The 16,789-nt window shown below is 34.1% G+C and overlaps 1 protein-coding gene across 1 annotated transcript; it reads left to right on the forward strand.

Annotated features, from left to right (window-relative positions):
* The first annotated feature begins 4,185 nt into the window (after positions 1-4,185).
* On the forward strand, positions 4,186-5,897 carry LOC136209711 (large ribosomal subunit protein eL21z/eL21y). Its single transcript, XM_066001282.1, has 2 exons — positions 4,186-4,484; positions 5,448-5,897. The coding sequence occupies exons 1-2, from the start codon at positions 4,248-4,250 to the stop codon at positions 5,703-5,705; spliced, it is 495 nt and encodes a 164-aa protein (XP_065857354.1). The 5' UTR covers positions 4,186-4,247; the 3' UTR covers positions 5,706-5,897.
* Positions 5,898-16,789: the final 10,892 nt, after the last annotated feature.

Consider the following 16,789-nt stretch of genomic DNA (forward strand, 5'->3'; position numbering starts at 1 on the left):
TCTATTCTCTGTGTAAATGCTAGATTGATTGTTGTATAATCATCTAAAGTGTTCTTTAGCATAAAAAGAACAAGTCTGTGATCAATAGGAATATTGAGAGTGTTAAGCTGAGTGTTTGGTTATAAGCATTCAGTGGTAGAGAAATCTAGGTGCTGGGTTGTAGCACTTAGTAGGAGTTGAGTAGACGAATAGAGGAAGGTACTCATGCATATTCAACTGCCTTGTAATTGGTTTGTGCTCTACCGTTAAAGAGCTCAGTATTGGATTCAAAAAGCCCAGAGGACTCTGGGGACTGGACGTAGGCAGAGAGGCCGAACCAGGATAAGTGATACTGAGTAATCTCTGAACTCTCTCTTATATTGTATGTGTTGTTTGCTATATTTACTCAGCATATAAATTATCTAAGCTGACCTTGAGTAAATAAGTGGTGCTGAGTTAGAAGCTGACCTCCAAGAGTGTCAATTCTTAACTCAAGAGAAAACAACTTTAGTCAACATCTGACTAAAGCTGTCTTGAAACATATCTCACCAAGCTGACCAAAAGCTGAGTTAATAAACTCTCAAAATAACTTCCAGTCAGCCAAATTAAAACACGAAAAATTTATATTAGTTCCTAACCCCCCCTTGGAACTAATTACCAGGGACCAACAAATACAAATTCAATCTAGCTTTTACACAGAAATAGAAATTTGGTGTAAGATCTTCTTTTCTTGTTTGAATGTGTTTTGTATGTATGCTGTTTTCTTTTTGTCCTTCGGCAAAGGATCCAAGTGAAGCACTTGTCCTTTTATAATGAATTCCTGATGCGGCAATCATTTGAATCTGGAAGTATCCGTTGAATTCAAACGGCTCCTTGCATCATTCACTGGTCAGCATACAGATATAGCAGGCCAATCCTATCGTCTGAAATTAGCAGGCGTCAGGCTTGTCTTCTTCCACCAGGTTCATCTTCTAGCGCCAGTTTCATCTTTTAGCCAATGGCCAGTTGACCCATCTGTCTCGAAACTGTCTCCGTGCATAATTCCAAAGCTTCTGTATTGGTGCAAACAGTTGTCGGATCTTGTCTTTCTGTAAACGGATCATTCGCGCTATCCTGACGAGCACTCAGCATGACTTTATTGACGTTGCCTTTGTTCTTTGTCTCTGGCGAGACTGAGTCATATTCTACTCAGCTTCCATAGTCAGCTTCGTCTGCAAGCTTTAGTTTAGAGGAAGACTTCTCTTCTTTGAAGCTGAGTTGTGTTCCACTCAGCTTCTTTGGTCAGCTTCATCTTCAAGCGTTTGTTCTGAAGGTGACTTTTCTTCTATTAAGCTGAGTTCTTTTCTACTCAACTTCTGTGCCTCATGCTGACTTCATTCTGTCGTACTTTTTATTTCTGTTCACTTATAATTATACTCAACATTGAGCAAACACATTAGTACAATTAAATCAAAGCACTTAAATTTAATTGCCTCTTAATCATGGATTAACTTAAGTAATCTTGTCAAATCAAAATCATATGGAAAGGTGTTTCAACAGATAGTACTTCAAAAGGTATTTCCTTCTATCCCTCTTTATATGAAATAACGATTAACGGATGTTGGTTTAAAGGAAATAGGTTAAAAAAATTATATTTCCACTGCCAAACGTTTCCCTATTTTCCTTCACGTTGCTCCCTCCATATCCCACTGACTGGTTCTCCTTACCTACACCACTTCTGTCCATAATACTAAACCCCTCTCCAGTAATCCGACCTCCTATAGCCATACCTCATACCTTCCCCCTGGCTCACACAACCACTCCATGTTAATCCCCTCCCCTAATCTCATCACCGGAGCCTTCAACCAATCACCCCATCCCCTTTTAATTTCCTCAGGTTTAAAAGTGAAGTGTTCTTCACAGTACTTATCGGTATGCCTAAGTAAGCCGCATATGTAATAGAAGTTTCCCAACCGCCCATATTTAAAGGAAATATAAGCCGGGTTCTCCTTCCCCTTTCTAATCTTCTTTACCCTCTTCAACGGTTTCCTCACATTAATTGAAACCCCCAATCTCATAAAGGATCTTCTCATTCCCACATTATTATTAATGTCATAATCAACATATCTACCAATGAAATCCCCAATCTGCCTTCCCACCCCTTCAGACATAGAACTTATGGGGAGATCATAAAATTGGACCCAAAAATCTACTTCATCCAATTGGACCATTTCCGGTGAAGGTTCATCCTTCCAATGAGCTAGGACTAACAAATGGTTATCAAAGGACCACGGGCCTTCAGCCACCACACGGGCTCTATCAATCTCATGGAAGAATTAAAAAACATACATGTTAGCTGTTAAGTCAGAAATTGCCACACCTCTGCTCGACATCCACAAAGAAGCCATCCTAGCCTTCATAGCACCACCATTAACACTTGGGCTGTTAGGAATCGGCCGATCAACGAGAGCCTAACGTTCTTGGAAATAGGATTGGAGGACGGTCCGTTGAGATGGTTGGAAAAAGTTGTTGAAAGAAGTCACTAAATTTTGTCAAACACGAAATATACAGGTACCTATTATGGAACATATCATTCCAAGTCGTGCTAGACAACTTATTGATGGAATGCAAAAGACTTATCTCCACCGTTTTTGTATAGATATCTTTCTCGAGGTATTTGATTTTTTATGCTATCTAATTATATATTAATTAAATGACATTAATCTTCATTTGGGTCTTCCATACATGGATAGTGGGGTATGAGAGGAGTTATCCAATGTTGTGGAAAAGGAGTACCAATGATTCACTATAAAAAAAATAAGGAGTGTGGAAAGGTATTTGATAACCTACCATTCCATCGAACACTCTCTTATCTAGGAAACATTGGATAAGAACCTCCTAAGATTCCCTAGTAGAAGCTTTTACAACATCATCACGAGGAGTAATGTGATATATGATTTCATTGCATTTTCTACTGTGACAATCTTGTTTATGATGCTAGGTGTCACTGGTGGCACTGTAAACATGAGTTTTTAGACTTATCTTTTATTCCCATTTTATCATGCTCTGAAGGAGGTCGTATATATTTGATTAAATAATCCCATAACTATTGACTTTCCTATTGTAATTGTAGCTGAGTTTTAACCATTTTAGCTTGAGTCTATTGCAACTTCTATAACGTGGCAAGAAGCACCACATTAACATCTAAGGTGAAATTTCAAGTTGCATCTGTTTGCCAGTTGCATTGTTCTCAAGGTTTCAGGCTTTGACTTCGTGCTCGTCATGATGTGGGATTCTCTATTCCCTTCCTATATGGGAATTAGGATTTTCTTTCGAGTCCTCTATGTCCTTTTCAACTTTAGACATTTTCCATTCATGTTGCGGAAAAAAATATTTTGACCTAGAAATCCAAAATCTAAAGGTTGTAGAGTAGGATCCATGCTCACCACACCAAAGGTTTAATATGATTCGAACTGTCTATTGACCTGTGATGAAGTGGGCCATTACAGGTACACTCCGTTGATAAAGTTTGTATCTAATCCGAGTGAGAGAATAATGATATGTCATAATGAAGAGAGAGAAAGTAAAACTTACCTACTTAGAAACTCATGCTTGTGTGAAAATACCCCTTTACCCCTAGCTTTGATGGTGGGGCGGTTTAATTACAGTTTAAATAAATTTTTTAAATATTAATTGCATTTATTGTAAACTTTTATAATGGAATTGTAGATAGCCTTTAAACTTAAACACTGGTGTAGATTTCATAAAAATAAAATAGGATCAAATACATGAATATCATAATTAAGTATAACATTACAATTAAGTCGTATTACCAAACTTAATTCTTAATATGTCATTATTCTCTATATATTATAATTTTATACCATAATTTAAAAAATCTAGACTTCAATTCATTAATTATAAACTTTAGAAAATATATTATAGATTTCCATTTATAAATTCTAATCCTTATAATATATTAAAAGTACTGATTTTATTAGTTTGATATAATCTAAAATTATAACCTGATATAATTGTAAATGGTTTTTAAAATATGAATTTCTGTGTAATTTTCCCAATAAAATAAAGTTGGCGTATATTTCCCAATTTAATTGTATAAAAAGCCCAAAAATCATTGGATTGGAAGAAGGGCCAACGGCCCAAATTAAACATAGTACTACAACAACCCTAATTTCAATATCACAAAGCCTTATAAGGGTTAGGGTTTTGCATTCCTCCCGTCTTCATCTTCTTGTTAGCCACAGAGAGTAAGCAGAGAGTAATTGAAAATGCCGGCAGGACACGGTCTGCGCTCTCGTACCAGAGATCTCTTCGCTAGAGCTTTCAGGAAGAAGGGTTATATCCCTTTGACCACCTATCTCAGAACATACAAGATCGGCGACTATGTTGATGTCAAAGTTAACGGCGCCATCCACAAGGGTATGCCTCATAAGTTCTACCATGGCCGCACTGGTCGTGTCTGGAATGTCACCAAGCGAGCCGTCGGTGTCGAAATTAACAAAGCGGTAAAAAATAATATGAACATTCTTCATTTTGTTTTATGCTTATGTTGCTTTTCTTTTTCCCTGATGAGGACTTGAAACTGATTGTTTTGTGTTTCTTGATATCTGGAATTGATGACGTGTATTGATAAGTCCTTGTATTGTCTATGCTTATGAATCTATTTGATTTGTTTTGGATTGAAGTATCCTTATTGGTTATTTTCTTATTGTTTGTTGTTTGTTTGATGATTGTCGGTGAGGTTATTATCCGGTTTGATTTAATATGGTTGAAATAATAGTAGAAAACATGTTATGGCAATGATTTGGGGTGTTAAACTGTGTTGAGGCGTGTCTTGCAGTTTTGTTATGTGATTTATCTACATTGAATATATACAATATTTGTGTCTAAAGTCGAATTGTCCCTATGAATCTGTAAATTGTGTTGTCGTGGAAGAAATTCACAGCCCTTGCAATGACCCTGAAGTTTCTCTTATTTTCTAATTTTTGAGGCAGTTTATGTATTTGATGGGAAACCCGGTTTTCATTGAAGCACTTTGTTATAGCTTGTGATATTTCGTTGTTGAATTAATTAGCCACTGATCTGATTTCCTGTTCCACATGTCTGATGTATTTCTTTTGTTTTGCTATGTTGCCTTGCCTGGATACTCCTCTTTAGCAGCGTTTGTGTTTGTATCCATTTCCATTTGAAGGCTATGTTGTAGAAGTTACGTTTCCCAATGATCGTTTCCTTACATACGTGTTTTGTCATTGGCTTGCATAGCCAACAGCACTAAGTTAATTGCCATTGTTAATATTTGTTGTTACAGATCAAGTCAATTGATTTACATGTGGAATTGTAGCATCCATCTTAATCATATGAATTGTATTAGTTACTCTTTGTTGCTTAAGAGATGCTCTGTTTTACCTTAATTATTATGTATGCTAGTTGTTGCTTATCTGTAATTAGCCATGTATTTCCATTTACAGGTTCGTAATAAGGTGCTTAAGAAGAGGATTCATGTGCGGATAGAGCATTTGCAGCCTTCTAGGTGCTCGGAGGAATTCCGTTTGAGGAAGAAGAAGAATGATGAGCTGAAGGCCGAGGCAAAAGCCAAGGGTGAAGTGATCAGCACCAAGAGGAAGCCAGAAGGTCCTAAACCCGGTTTCATGGTGGAGGGTGCGACTTTGGAAACTGTTACTCCCATTCCATATGATGTTGTTAATGATCTCAAAGGCGGTTATTAGGCTTATAGAATTTAGATATGTTCATGTTCTATTTGTGTTTCAAACTTTTTGTCACATTTGTTAGCTTATTCATATGTTACACTCTCGTTGAGAACTTTGAAGTTTTGAAGAGCTAATTTTGAGAATTCTGGATGTTAGGATGTTTCTCTATTAAGATATTTATATTTGTAGGGAATTTCAAGTTTTCTATTACATGAATGACTTGGTTTAAGTGAATCTATGATTTGTTATCATAGAGTGTGGCTCGTATCAGTGTATCCTCAGGCTGTCGGAACCACCTCTCACTCCACCGGGTGGTTGAGAGGTAGTTCTGTTTCTATTCACTCCACTGGGTGGTTAAGAGGTAGTTCTGTCTCTATTCACTTCTCTATCGAAATCACTTCTTATAGGAACAGCGTCTCCATCTATTTATGTTTAGCGAAAATCACTTGTTAATGGTTAAGAGGTAGTTCTGTCCTTGACATCTCACCATCTACATCTGAGAGTGCATGCTTAGAGGTGTCAATCTTAGTTTGTTAATTTGAATAATGCCTGAAGCTTTTGGAGGTGGCAAATCTTGGATAGCAGTCTAACGGACAACCATGTAGCAGTGGTTAAATTTGTGTTTAGATGAAAACCAACACGACAAAGGAAAAAATTCCGAAAGAAAGAAAAGAATATATGCTCAACAGAAGCGACTTGAGGATCAAAGGTACAATTTATTCTTTTGTTCATGCATGCAGGTTGAAGATGAAGACACCCGTCTCTGCTCTCTTCTCCTTGTTTCAGGTTCTCTTCTCTCTCTCCATAGCTACTATATTATGAAGCACGGACACTTTCCCGGGGTCGCCGTGGCCGAGTCGGACTCGCTGGACTTGGCGACACGGTTGGGACACGGCGAATTTTTACTTACTGCTAATACGCGATCTGCGATGCGATTTAGGTCTTCTTCTCTCCTGCGATTGTCGATTTGCTTTGTCTTCATCATCTGCAATTGCGATTCCTTTTGAAATCGATTCCTTCTCCCTCCAGTTTCTTTTGAAATCGATTCCTTCTACTCCTCCAGTTTCTTTTGATTCTGATTTCTTCTCTTGTTTCTTTTGCTTCCGACAGCTTCATAGAGAAAGGAGTCTCAATTTGGATCATCTACAGTGGCCGCATCTGCTCTAAGAGATTGAAGCTTCCCTAAGCCAAGCCCTACAGTTCCTTTCTTTTCTTTTGTTTTCTTTCAATGCAATGGTTGAAATGTCGGCTCTCTTGCTTTCTCTTCACCTGGTATGAACCTAATTAGTAGCCCTACCGATAACAAGGGATTCGGTAGCTGCGGTTATTGAAAAGAAAAGAGCTCCAGTATAAAGATCCTCATTAGTACGTAACCCAATTGTATTCTTCTCTTTCAATTTCTTTTTTAGGATACCGATTTCTTTTTTTTATGGATTAGAGAATGACTTATTTGTGATTTAGTAAGTTTTATATATATATATATATATATATATATATATATATATATATATATATATATATAAAATTTGTCGTGTCTCCGCCGCACCCGTGTCTCATATTTTCTAAAAATGTCGTTTGTCGTATCCGCACCCGTGTCCATGCTTCATAGCTACTATATGACTTGTTTGGTAATAATGTTGCCTATATTTAATACGTAAGGTGGTAGAGATAAATACTTGTGTGAGTTAATGAAATGAAGAATGTGGTAAAAAGCAGAAACACTATGTGTTATGTTTCTACACAACCTCCACAATAATGGATGAGATAATTAAAACTCTATGAAGCACCGACTCTTCCGGGCAGTTGGAGTGGCAGTGTCGGACTCGCCGGACATGGTGACACGCTGGGGACATGAATGGATTCGCACCTGACATGGCAAAACCGTGTCCCCAGAGTTTCACGCAAGGACACAGCTGGACACTGCATGAGCACAAACCTAATTTCCTCTTTGTCTGAATCGCGAATCCTCTTCTTCCTCTGTGCGGTTCCTTCATCTTCTTGCTCTGTGCGCAGTCTCTTCCTCCTGGTTTGATTTCTTCTCTTCTCTTCCTCTGTGCAATTCGCAGTCTCTTCCTCCTGCTCTTCATATCTGGTGCGATTCCTCCTAGTTGCAATCCGTAGTAATCTCTCTCCTATTTTCTTCCCAATTATCCTCTAGTGCAATTCTTCCTTGGGCCATGCTTAGTGGGTTTTGAAGAAATAATTGGGTTATGTAGAAATAATTGCGTAATTATGTAGATTATACTTATGTAGAAATAATTGTAATATAAATTTAAATGTTATATATATATATATATATAGAAATTTGTTGTCCCGCGGTATCTCATATTTTTTTGAAAATGTCGTTTGTTGTATCCATATCCGTGTCTGCATCCGAACGGGTGTTTCATAGTTAAAACTACTCTCACCAAGTATACAAAACATGATTATGTCTTGTCCTATTGCTTCATATTATTGGCCATGCAATCTATTGAAAATGCATTCTTTTTATTGCTTTTGCCACTAATAAATTGCGTGTAGATTCTGAGAAATTCTACAATTGATGTCACTTAGCACATATTTAATTTTCGACTCCAATCATCTGTTATAGTAATACGCATTTTATGGCTGGGTGAATGTATTACTGTATAAGGTCCCGTTTGTTTGGGGGAAAATATTGTGTTCTGGAAAATTTTATGCAAAGAAAATATTGTGCAGGAAAATAAAATATTTTCCTATGTTTGGCAACAACACTAGAAAATATTTTTCAACCACTAAAAACGTGAAACAACACAAAAAAACGTGAAAATTTGTTAAAAACACAAAAAGTGAAAAAATGCGAAAATCACGAAAAGTAAAAAAATATTAAAAACATGTAAACATGGAAAAACACGAAAATGTGAAAAAAATTAATGTTAAAAATACGAAAAACGTTTTTTTTTCACATTTTTGGCATTTTTTGTATGTTTTCTCGTGTTATTAACGTTATTGTGTTTTTTTTTTTTGCATTTTTTCACGTTTGGTTTTTCGGTTTTTCCATTTTTCACGTTTTTTTTTGCGTTTTGTTACTTTTTCGTGTTATTTACGTTTTTTTCATGTTTTTCGTATTTTTCACGTTTTCGTGTTTTGTTTGCATTTTTTCTCTTTTCATATTTATTGTGTTTTTCACTTATTGTCACGTTTTTGTGTTCTAGCATTTTTTTCGTTTTCGCATTTTTCGTATTTTTTCATATTTTTGTATAATATGTGTTTTCTCACTTTTTCGTGTTGTTCATGTTTTGTGCTTTTTCAAGTGTTTACTTTTTTTTCGTTTTTGTGTTTTTCACGTTTGTTCACTTTTTCATATTTTTTGTGTTTCATATTTTTGTATTTTTATATTTTTTAACGTTTTCTCCATTTTTCTCTAAACGCGTATGTTTTGGGGAAAATGTTTTACCCTTTTGAAAATGGTAAAACATTTTCCCTTGTTTCTTCCTTCATTTTCCATTGACTTACCACTTATTTTCTTTTGACTTATTTTTCTACCCAAACAAATACCGGAAAATTAGAAAAATATTTTTCTGCTGAATATTTTCTCCCAAACAAACAGGAAGTATGTAGAAAATTTTCCTAGATTTTGGCTGACATTTTCCTCATGCATTCGACATCCATCAAGCCAATAAAAAAGTGATTGGAAGAAGGTATAAATGATTCAAACGAATTCTAGGAAAAAGATCGTTTAGATCTCTTTCCTCCTCTTTTATTTTACTACTCCTTTATATTGTTATAAACCCTTTTTCTATTTATGTGTATATTAGTATATTATCTTGAACAAGATATAGAATCCCTTAGACTAAGATGAAAAAGGCTATTTCAAAACAAAATTAGTTAATGATGCCTCTCCATGGATTCATCTATATAGCAACTAAAGTTGCAAAATAAGAGTTTGAATACCACTTGTAAATAATCCAAGGAACATAACAGGTATAGGAACAACAACTACTAATTCATCCACTAATATTTCTGAAAAGTCGAAAGTAAGTGATAAAGGTTTTGTAAAATCTTCCAAAATGTTAATGGGTAAAAGAATTGGACTTGGTTGAATGTATTCACTGAAATAACCTAATCATTTTTTGGAAAAGGCCTGCATAAAAATAGGCTATTGACGTAAGTAAAGTTAAAGCAATAATAGTATTTATATTATTCATAGGTGCAACTAGCTCCCCATCAGGTAACTTTGTGATCTTCCAAGGTAAAAACAAAAATAAATAGAAACATAGTTCTAATAAACGGGACTTACGGGCCATATTCCTTTCCAATGAGTTCGGCTCACATCTCGAATGAATTCAAAACATATTCGAAGAAATTATGATCACCAGTTCGAATGGTTCTACGGTTCTAATGGCTGAACCTAATAAGATAGCAATTACAATCCAAAAAATACAGTAAAACATCTATAAATGAATATCCTTCAGACTTGAAAAAATATTATCTTATATGTGGTTATTAATTTATTGATAAATGAATATTTATTAATTTATAGATTAATTTTTATTTTGTACTTTATATTTTTTCGGTAACTAAAAAAAAAGAAAATAAATAAACAATTAATTAATGATGGTGCATTGTATCTAAGTTTATTGATCTTGGGTTTGCGTGATTCAAAATAGAATACATGTCCATGTACACTAGAATATGAAGTGTTGTGAATTGTTTCAAGTACACAACATAGAGTTCAGGGTTAATTACATATAGATGTCATGTGGTTTCGCCGATTTGAAGATGGGTACTTGTGATATTTTTTTTACAAACACAACCATGTTGTTTGCAAAATTTTACATTTGGGTTCACTTTGTCAAAATTTGACCAATAACGACCTCGAAATGAAAATTTTCAGGAGTTAAATAATATTTTAAGAACTTTTAATTCTTCAACTTTTTAGGTTTGAGCTTATTTAGGTGTTGTTTTTTTATAAGAAAGAAAGTTAATGTTTAGAGAGAGAAAACTCCAAAAATGATGATTTTGAAAAATTTAAAATATGGTTCCATAATAAATATAATACTAAACAATTTTAATTCTTGAAAATTTTCATTTTGAGATCGTTATTGGCCAAATTTGGCAAAGTTAAAAACATGCAAAATTTTGCAACCATAAGGTTGTATTTGCAAAAAACAATACCACATGTACCTATCTACAAATCGGCGATACCACATGATATGTATATGTAATTAACCCTAGAGTTTATGAATAGACATATGTACTTTAACTTCATATACCAAAAAGTTAAAGATGAAATTAGATGAGTTCGCATGAAAATGAGAAACAATTGACTATAGATACATAGAAAAATATAAAATTTGAAATAAAAATTATTTAGGAAATGTTTTATTTTATGAATTATATATGTAATTACATACGTATTTAATGAATTATTATTTTATATTTTCAGTAGGTCTATAGGATTTTTATTTTTAAATTATTATCTTATACATTTAGCGAAGTTGTTATTTTATCATATTGACTCAAGTTAGTACTATAAAAAATTATTATTTAATTGAGGTTTCACTGTAACAAGTATAAGATTGATTATTAATATTCGCAGCATCTAGAAAAAAATTTACATCTTCTATAAGTTTTACTTCGCTCCATTTTCATATCTTCCTAGAAATGCTGCAAAATGGAGGGCTGGCAATTTAGTAATCAAAGTGGATACATGATTAATGTAAAACAAATACTAATGTACAATGTAAACAATAAAACAAAAAATAAGAGAATTCAAGGTCAGTACTTTATCCCACTTGGACCTTTAAGGGCACCTTTGACATCCTTTGATATTAGTGTAATGCATCATGCAAACTTGGTATAGGAAACTCATTTCATAATGCAAATAAAGAGCATTTATATTTATTTAAGCTTTCATGCACAACAAAATACCACTAGATTTCATTAATAGTCATTTTGCTATGTGTTTCTACAATTAGTTCACCAAATTCTTTTGGGCAGTGTCATAAATCAATTGTGTGAATCTAATAAGCAATTACTATCCATGGACTAGTTATCAATCCAAGAACTATTGCACTGGGAAACTTTTCTAAGAGCTAAACCAACAGATTGAAACAACAACAACACTGAAATTACTAACCATATAGATAGAAGTAAAAAACTCAAAGCAATAAACAATTAAAGACATCACCACTGACACCTATTTCTTCGTTTTACGCCGTTCTAGAGAAGAAATTATTGTCGCTCTTCGTTGTTCCTCACCCTTGCTCAACATGATCCCTAGTGTAGTGAATTTTAATAAGAAAAAGGGAAAGAAATTGGTTGGAATCTGAGATGTGTTCTAATTTTAGGGTTTTTTTTCATTTTATATTCCTATGCCATGTGTTATAATTTTTATTAGGGTTTAAAATTAATTTTAATGATGTGTAATTTGTTAATTGGTGTTGTATTACTTATGTGATGACTAGACTAATGATGTTATGTCAAATAAGCATATCGTTTAGATTAGAGTATTTTTGCTGTAAATTGAAACGTTTTAGGATACATTTGTATGTTTATTTGATATAGGAGCAAATTTATTTCAATGTGAAAACACATGGGCAAATATTGTTGGAGTTTAGTGTCCTAAAGACAATTGTTTTAGGATATTAATATTAATGAATAAATTGTTTATTTGATCATTTGATTAATCAGATATATAGCATTAAAATGAGACTATATATAAAGGCAAGAATTTTTCATAAAGAAAGTAACCCTAAGTTTATTTAAGTAGTTATAAAGTGTTCATACAAGCATGAAGTGAGACTGTACTTTATAATAGACCAATAAACTTAAAGTAAACCCAAGTCAAGTGATATGTTATAGGGGTTGGCATATTACTGTTGAGACTTGCATGTAACAGTGTTTTCTGTCGAGACAGAAAGCTGATCTCACAAGCTTTAGATATTCGGATATCTAGACAGTTACATGGATTCGGTGAAGGAGTTCATTAGGATTGGGACCCGACTTGAGATAACAGAATGGATTGATTTATCTAATGTGTCAACTGTTCATCTCATTGGTATTAGTAGGTATAACTAATCCTCAGACTCAAACATTCGTTAATTAGTGATTCTGGATTATGGAGTTTGATACTTTGATTCTGTGCGAGCACGATCCAATAGGTGAGAGCCTAGGGTATGTGAGAGCAGGGTTGGGTATCACACAAAGTAATTGTAGAACAGTTAATGTCAGATTGAGCATTCGTCAATCCGGGTTAGGGATGGCAACGGGTAGTGTACCCGCGGGTACCCAGCACTATCCGACCCTAATGGGACTACCCGTACCCTGTATAAAAGGGTATGGGACGGGTATAAGATCAAAATCATTACCCGTTAGGGTAATGGGACGGGTATGGGAATACCCCCTAGGGTACCCGGTACCCGTCATAAAAAAAATTTTTATTAATAAATATCATTGTTTTTTTAGATATAAGACATGAAATTTAAACCCCAACCATTTATTTTTCAACAATTGAGTGATACCACTAAACTCTTTTATTCTTATTAAGTAAGGTTCAATTTATTCAATTTTTAGATTGATGATTTATTAAATTTATAGTTTGTTAAATTTGTAATATTTATTTTTTTTATTGATTCTTAACGGGTAAGGGTACCCGCGGGTACCCGCGAATTAAATGGGAAGGGTATGAGATGCAAAAAGTATACCCGTTAGGGTAATGGGACGGGTACAGGTAATTAAAAAATAAAAGGGTAAGGGTTTGGGAATGGCATTACCCGCGGGTACCCTACCCGTTGCCATCCCTAATCCGGGTAAGTGGGAGATATATCCAAATGGCCGCTTGTGGTGAATTGACTGAAATCCTTGCAAGGTGATACAGTTAAGAGTAGAAATGAACATTTCACTTAACTTATCTTTTCAGAGTGAATTCAACATGTACAAATGAAACCGGACTCTTCGTTATATGTAACCTTGACACATTCCATGGTTATAAAGAATTGACCGACAGGATATAGTTGATGAAGGATCGTATTATATCTGTACCTAATACAGAAAGGTTAACGTCAGTTATCAACCTGACTTCTTAATTGCTCTGGGGGAATATCATAGGTTCTGCTAGTAACAGCTCGCGACGGTATTCCGTTATATATATGTTGGAATTAATCGTGATGAATAATTTCAAAGGAAATATACGGCTAGTGGAAATAAAGAACCTAATGGGTCGCATATGGGACTTGGAATCGGAGGACGAAAACGTAATTAGCGGGACATAGACACATGGGCCGAAATTTACATATTAGTTAGGGATATTAATTTAGTTTAATAATTATAATTAGATTATGATTATGAATTAAACTAAAGAATTATCTGATAATATTAATTGGATGTTTTATGCAATTAAAACTCTAATTAATTATCCCTAATATTAATTAATTATTAATTTGATTAATAATAATTATCTAAATATAATTAGTTATTGTTTAGATAATATTAAAGTGTTTATTTAATTATCTAATTAGGAATCCTATTTAGAATAAGATTCCAATTAATTAAATTCCTAGCACAACTGGGATTAGGGTTTCGGAAGTCTATAAATAGACCCCTAGCCTCAGTATTTCGGCCAACATAAGAAACAAGAGGAGAAGGAATTGTTCCGTTGTCGTCTCGGCTAATTTACTTTATTTCTTACTTTCTCTTTGATCTCGTATCGATTTCTGTTAGAGGCAATCATTGCGATTGCTATTTATTAAAGGTTAATTACTGATTAGTTTAGTTTTTGTGTTGAATCAAACGTTCGTGGTTCACGAGTTGATAATAACAAGTTGTGGGCACTTCGTTTGCAACAGTAGATAGTTCTTCGATAAAGGTATTACTTTCTATCCCTCTTTATATGAAATAACAATTAACAGATCTTGGAAAAGGGAAATAGATAAAATAGATAAAATTTTATTATTCCGCTATGCCTAGCCTTGTCTATTTTGCTACATTGGTATCAGAGCCTATGTTAATCTGTTATTTCATATATGTAAATAAAAGGGTTATTCAATCAGATTGAATAGATTTATTGTTAGGACAAATTAATTAATCGGTTAGTTCAATTAATCTAACGATAAATAAGTTTTGATTACTTGTTAATTAAAACTGATTATGCATAGTTCCTGATTATTTCGGTTGATAATCGTTTAAACAAAACCTAAAGGTTTTATAGTTAGATAATTAAAACGTTATGTTTTATTAAATCTAAAAGATAAAACTGTTTTAATATTCTGAAAATTATTTTGAAACTGTTTTAGAACAATTATATATATATATATATATATATATATATATATAATAATAATAATAATAAATATCAATAGCTGTTCGGGGTCGCTGCCGCGAGGCGGCGACCCCGACTGCTATTGCGACTGGTTGCTGCCTTGCGGCAGCAACCAGTAACGGCGGACGCTGCTGCCGCTGAGGCAGCAGCGCATGGCTGCTAGCTGCTGCCCTACGGCAGCAGCTATACCATAGGGTCAGGCCGATTAAATCGGTCTGGCCCAATCGATGGTACCGTTTTTTAAAAAGGTGTTTTAAAAGACCGGTTTTAAATATATATACATATATGTTTCAGAATATAATAATTTGTTTTGATTATCAAAATCAATTTATTTAAAAGTTTGTTTTACCTAAATATTTGATATAAGCAATTCAAAGCATTAAATGAATTATACGAATTAATTAGGATATGCATAATTAAAATTGGATGAAAATTAATTTAAGTTGTTAATTTGATTAACTCAAATATTACATAAATAGTTTATGTAATCAACCAATTAAATTTAGTTTAATTGAGTCTGTGCATGTTTGGCGTTATGGACATATTAGACCCTCTATAATTGTTATTTAGTCTTTTGGTATTTAAATAGGACCTGCGTGTCCTGCCTTCTCTTACTCTCTATTGTATTTCTCCTCTCATCCAAACCCCTTCAACTAAATTGAAGTTTCTTAGAAATAAAATATTGTTGTAATTCAAGGCGCCAAGGAGAAGACGGAGGACCCAAAGAGAAATATGTAATAGTTAGTATTTCCCTAGGGTGACCCTTTATTCCGTTTCTGGCTCAACGGAATAAACTTAGAGATATGTCCATAATTGTCAATGTTGAATGTATGAATGTTTGATATGTGCTAAAGCAAATCAAGACTAGGTTAGATTATGAGACTTAAATAAAATTCCTTACTAATCAAAAGTTAAGTCAATAAGCAAGTTATTAAAATTGGTTGCCCCTCCCTAATATTATAATTCAGCCGGCAGTACTGGGGGCCTTTGGGTTGTTGAGTAAACTCAAGCTCGCGGTCTTATGGTAACACCTGAATTATCGAAAAATTATTTTTCACGAATATGGGGTAATGCTTAAATTAGGATAGAATAATTGGATGAGTAAACTCATGTTGTTCTAACCTAATGGGCAATATGGTTGGGATTTATAGACGACACATATCAGTTACTAATGTGGTTAGTAACCCAACAACCTAGAAATCACATGTTTTGATGTGATTGATTACATGAATCTACCTAATGAATGAAACTAGCTTGTTGAGTAAACTCAAGGTGAAATTTCAGGAGTTAGGATTCTAGCTAACTAAAGGAATTGTGAATATCCTTCGAATTAATGTAGAGGGTTATTAATTTGGTAAAATAGTGGGAGCAATTTAAAACATAAAAGTCCAACGTATTTAAATTGTAAGTGAATTAAACAAATGAATAACATATGTCACCTTTTCTCACTCTCAGGTTAATTTTATCAAATCGTACTCTAAAATAATCATGTCTAAAACCAATCTGCAAAACATTTTTACCGATAACAAGTTGAATGGTTCAAACTTCACTGACTGGTATCGCAACCTCAAAATCGTTTTGAAGTTCGATAAGATAGGGTATTTACTTGATACACCGATACCCTCTACCCCGACTTTTAATGCACCCATCGAAAAGATCAAAGCTTACTTGAAGCATAAGGCTGATGATGATCACGCGGGATGCATCATACTTACATCTATGCCACTGGAATTGAAAAGGCAACATGAGGAGATGGATGCCTATTCCATGGTCGCGCACCTGAAAGAATTGTTTGGGAATCAAATTCGGTGCGAGCGCTACG

The sequence above is a fragment of the Euphorbia lathyris genome, chromosome 10 (genome assembly GCF_963576675.1).
Source record: "Euphorbia lathyris chromosome 10, ddEupLath1.1, whole genome shotgun sequence".
Taxonomy (NCBI): domain Eukaryota; kingdom Viridiplantae; phylum Streptophyta; class Magnoliopsida; order Malpighiales; family Euphorbiaceae; genus Euphorbia; species Euphorbia lathyris.